We start from the raw sequence: 5,104 nt of genomic DNA, 5'->3' as shown, positions 1-5,104 counted from the left end.
CAGTTTGTTCCATATAATTTATTTTCATAAGTGGTTACTATTCTATCAGTTTTTTGGCATCTATAATTTTCTTCAGCAAAAAGTTTATGTTTTCTTTCACATTCCTTGTAAAGATACTGAATAGCATTGAAAGAGTAGCAAACCCACTTGGAATTACACTGAAAATACCCATGTTGAATACTGATTGTCTAGCTCCAAGTTTTCAGATCTCTCAGTTTTTAGTTATTTTATATGTTTAATACCTTTGTTCTGTTCTTTTATGACTGTCACTGGGCAGTCCTCAGCTAGTACAAATCTTCATGTATTTAGGAGGTTAGTTAATTATGAATATCATTTGTTGGTGTAAATATCAGATGGGACTGTCCTTGTGACCTGTTCAGCTGCATCCAGAAGCAGACATTCCTATTTTATTCCTCTCCTTTTTAAAAATCAATGTTTTCTCTGTTTTTAATGTATTTCCTGTCTTAAAATGACCAGAGATGATATTGCCGTCAATTGTTCAATTTTACTTTGATGTCATATACAAAATATCCATTCTACATTGCAAGTTAATATATTTTATATAAAATCCAATGTACAGTATCTTAAATTTGTTTAAATAGTATTATAAACATAACTTTCAGGAGGAGTCAGTCCTGGAGTGATGCAGTCTTTTATTAATTACAGTTCCTTTTGATATCCCTGCTGTTCGGTAAAAAATCCAGCTTAGATTCTAGAAAGATCTTTATAAGCTCAGATTTGGTTCCTATCGAAGCAAAAATAAACTCCCAGATTTTTTTTTTCAACTTTGTATCCCCCACGTAGCTGGATAAAATCCTGTGCTGGGGTGTCCAGTTTGAATGTCATTTGACATCATCTGCTTCAGAGCTCATCGTCATCCGATAAAGCATCAAGGTAATCTGTATCAACGTATAAGAGAAATCCAGAAAACAAACTGTCTGCCCACGTTGGATCAGAAAAGAGACCGTTTTGGTCAGTGTAGAAGATCTCAAGCCATACTTCGTCTTCTGGCTGAAGGTAGATCACTGTGGATCCAGAAGCTACATCATGGTTGCCTGTGTTTGCATCAAATGTCTTTATCCGGTACTTCCCATTGTGAACCAGCCCAATTGCAAGATGCTTGTTTGCTAAGGTGATATCGTAAGAAAAATAATAAATCCCTGGGATGGCACAAATAAACTTCCCGGTGGAAGGGTTGTAATGCTCCCCCTCATTGAAGAGGACTTTATTGAATACAATTGGTAATCTTTCCTCTGGGTAGCTGGTGGTGATGCCAACAGAAAAGGCAGATTTCAGCACTATCTTTCCACACTTACAGACCCCTGGTGCACCTGGCTCTCCTCGGTCTCCTTTATCTCCCTTAGGTCCAGGTGGTCCAGCTGGACCTACTTCACCTTTGGCACCAGTCAATCCTCCAGGTCCTTTTTTACCAGACTGACCTTGGTCTCCTTTCTCTCCAGCTGGTCCTAATGGCCCAGTCTTTCCTCTTAAACCTTCAAAAACATTTTAAGTTAGTTAATCGTTGCACATATCATCTCAGTAAATGATTGTGTGGGCTACTGTGTGTGCCTGAACAAACAAGAAAAACATGGTCAGAATTTCAAAATACTCCAAAAATACTTTCAAAATCTTCTAGTAAGTTTGCGAAAGGAATGGCAGGTTGGAACAGAGGACCGAGCTCCACAGCCCAGGGGTCCTTTGTTTCTCTATTCCTACTTTTCTTCATATGACTTGATTACACATTGAAGAATTTTATACATAATCAGTCCATTGCTGACTGAACTACAGGGACTGCTGATGCGAAGGACGGCAGCATGGCTACTATATAATGATACTTGTGCACTAAATATCTCCTACTATTTGAGCATTTTTAGTGTGTACCTAAATACCTGCTAATCTTTTATTCCTGGCTAATGGCACAACTGAGACTATTTGACACCACACATGCTTCATTTTTCCCAAACTTTTTTTTAGCATCTGTCCGCAGGAAGGCTGTGCATTTACATTTATTTACACAGATTTCAGTGTATGCATATTAGACATATCTAAAATATATCTGCATATTTTCTTTCTCTCACTATATGTACATGCATCACACTTAAACGCACACGGGCACATACACACATTCATCATATATATATATATGTATAACAGTGACGATGAAAGGTCTTACTTTGTTGTACTACTGTGTTAGGTTACACAAATATTCAATACCTGCACTCCCTTTTTCACCTTTTTCTCCCTTCCTGCCATCTCTACCATCTCTTCCTGGAAGACCAATGCGTCCGTGTGCCCCTGGGGATCCGCTGGCTCCGGGGGGACCCACAGGGCCCGGCAAACCAGGAATGCTACAGATGTATCTGGTGTAGTAATTTTCTCCTTTGAACTGGTTTTGAAGAGGTTGTTCGCTTGTGTAGATGGCAAAACTTGTAATGTAAAGCAACACAAACATCCTTGGATCTGGAAAAAATACATACGAATAAGACTATTTATGCATATTATGGCATTCTAATCACATACAGATGGCTCTGAATATGCTAATCAGTGTGACACTGCAGAGCATTATGCACAGGTACACGTGCAGAGATCAACCTGGGATTTCTGCATTAGCAGAATCCACGTAGGAGGCAAGGAGGAAGGTCTGTCAGCTTGGACCTTTTTCTGGTCATTGTATATGTTACTGTAAGTCTTTCAAGTAGCCTGTAGACTGACATAGTATAACTGGCGAATACCAGCTTTTTTGGACCAAACTTTGACACGTTAAAAAAAGAATCTGGATTTTTCAATGCAAAGTCCTTTGCTTGCATAGTTTATTCTGTCCTTGGGACCTGTATAAGCTTTACAGAGAAAAGCCCTCTTACTGGAGGGAGTTATATCTGTGCTAGGAGGATGTGCCCGTAGGAGCAGTCTCTTCTAGTGAGGACAAAGCTTAACCCTTTATTTCATTTTGAAATTTGCCCTTATGGTTGCAAATGAATCTCCAACCTGAATTACCGCAGCAGAAACTTGCTGAGCCTGCAGAAAGGATACCAGTAAGAGACCTAGAGCTTCAGTGCGTGGTTGGAAACCTTGATAACCACAGCACAAATAACAACTTCACCCTAATCGGTCAGGTGGAATCAGGCAGCTGCCCTGTGGGGAATGGATGGAGTGTGAATGGGCTGCTAACAGGTTGGGTTTTTTAAGCCTGGCTTGGACTGTCATATGAAATGAACTGTGTTGCAATATCTTGCAAGAAAATTGTTTAAAGCTTTATATATAGTATTTGGGTGTTTTCATAAACAATTGAATGTAAATTGGATTTCTCTGTTCCATTATATACTGGGAGACTAAAGAAAAAACACTGTACAAACAGTAACATGCTGAGGAGTTGCAGTACCTGATGTACAAAGGTGCCTTAAATTAGTGTTGCATTAGCAGAGTCAGTCATGGGTCAGGTGAGATTTTGCAAGTCAAGCTGTTTTTTCTAGTTCCGTTGCTGGCTTCTCAGAAGACTTGTGTGGGTTTTTTTGTTGGAGTTGTCCATTCCTTCAGAGCTAATTTACAGCATTCAAGGAAATCAGAGTCCACTGGTTTCTGTGGGGAGAAGAAGAAGAAATGGAGTGGGGGATTCAGAAAAATATCTGTGTGAAATACTATCTATCTACCTCTTTTTACAGTGAAACTCAGATTCGTTCTCGAACTCCGAGTTAAAGAAGTTGCAGAGTGAATTAATCTAGAAATTGTTGTTCCCAGTCCCTTCTCTGTGATACTGATTGGCATTGACTGATTGATTGAAAAATCCAAACTGTTACGTTTATTTGCAGTTCATGATATTTCAGCTGCTATATGGCATGATCAAATCTATTCAGCAGGGAAAAAGACCAGCATATACACATACACATACGCATACACAGTCTTTATGAAGAATCTTTTCTGTTTTACAGAATAGAAAATTAGAAACTGTCTTGGTATCAATGGCAATGCAGAAAAAAGTATGAAAATATTGTAGCTGGAGAGAAATAAGCAATGCTCCAAAATTCTCTTCAGTGATGTATATTCTGCTTTTCATATTAAGCATCTTGTATCAAATTGGCAGAAACCAAACTATTAATTTTGCTGTCATTTGATAAAGCCTTACAGTACAGTCAGGCACAACAGCCTCCAAGAGTGGATTAACATATGAATGCTTAACATTACAGCAGAGCAGCAGACGATAATCCAAGGCAGTAGTTAGCTACCAGCACAAACTTCACAGCGATGTTTGCTCTGATGTACTACTGAGTGTACCCAAATAAAGCTTATGGATTTTCATAGGACTTAAATCAGGGACAACAAAGCTCTCTGCAGAGAAGAACAACGTTAAGCACTTAGCTAGGAGGGAGCAACTTGGAGGGAGTTTGTGCCAAAGGCTGCGTATGCATTTTACACAAAGCTGATGGATAAGAAGCGGACGCGACCTAAGGATCAAGGACTGGAACAAAAACTGCCCTTTGCCAGATGAAAGTCTGAGTCAGTAGGCTAGGTGTTCCCACACTGCGTTGCATGTAAGCCAAGCAAAAACCATCTCAACAGCTGCTGGTTTTGCTTATGTCCAGTATCTTTTACAAATCAGAGTAAGAGCCTTCACACAGCTGCTCCTGTCACTGGCTGGCCAGTAACTTATTGATGCGTGAAGCTGTCTCCAGCTCCCAGACCTCCCCTGCTGTTCTTCTCATGTGCCTACAGGAAATGAATTAGTCTGGGACATGTGGTTCTGCTAAGGCCATGGGAAAAAAAGTCATTTGGGGAAGGTAAGGGGAATGGGGTTGTTGAGATAGGGATGTGCCTTAGATGGCTGGGGCATTGTGGTTGGAGAGCCAATTTGGGAAGGAGAAGGCATAGAGGGGAATACATGGAGCTTTCAGCTATGGGTTGGGGGTCTTAGGGAGCGATGCGGCTGTGAAGCAGAATGGTGGGACTGCAGGGAGGGGAACAGAGCTGGGATTGGGAGGAAATGGTGATAATATTCAGGCAATGATGTTTACAGTCCTGAATTTAGGCTTAGAAGGGAATACAGAAGGCTGCTTCCAACAGTCGTACCCAACAAATGATGTTTAGGAAACCATGCATTAGGCCACAGAAT

At 40.4% G+C, this 5,104-nt stretch overlaps 1 protein-coding gene across 2 annotated transcripts; it reads right to left on the bottom strand.

Annotated features, from left to right (window-relative positions):
- Positions 1-495: 495 nt before the first annotated feature.
- On the bottom strand, positions 496-3,497 carry C1QTNF7 (C1q and TNF related 7). Of its 2 annotated transcripts, XM_050895317.1 has the most exons (3): positions 3,380-3,497; positions 2,215-2,460; positions 496-1,493 (listed from the first exon to the last, which is right to left on the bottom strand). In XM_050895317.1, exons 2-3 carry the CDS (start codon positions 2,450-2,452, stop codon positions 862-864), a joined length of 870 nt encoding a protein of 289 aa, XP_050751274.1. In that variant the 5' UTR covers positions 2,453-2,460; positions 3,380-3,497; the 3' UTR covers positions 496-861. The 2 variants fall into 2 exon arrangements, with proteins under 2 accessions (XP_050751274.1, XP_050751275.1); XM_050895318.1 differs by lacking the exon at positions 3,380-3,497 and having other exon boundaries at positions 2,215-2,467.
- Positions 3,498-5,104: the final 1,607 nt, after the last annotated feature.

The sequence above is a fragment of the Gymnogyps californianus genome, chromosome 4 (genome assembly GCF_018139145.2).
Source record: "Gymnogyps californianus isolate 813 chromosome 4, ASM1813914v2, whole genome shotgun sequence".
Taxonomy (NCBI): domain Eukaryota; kingdom Metazoa; phylum Chordata; class Aves; order Accipitriformes; family Cathartidae; genus Gymnogyps; species Gymnogyps californianus.
The sequence above is the reverse complement of the archived record's forward strand: the minus strand, read 5'-3'. Positions and strand labels throughout refer to the sequence as shown.

Coding starts and splice junctions, on each gene's coding strand:
- C1QTNF7 (XM_050895317.1), bottom strand. CDS start 2,452: ATGTTTGTGTTGCTTTACATTACAAGTTTTGCCATCTACACAAGCGAA. Junction 1,494..2,214: donor AGGTGAAAAAGGGAGTGCAG/GTATTGAATATT, acceptor ATGTTTTTGAAG/GTTTAAGAGGAAAGACTGGG.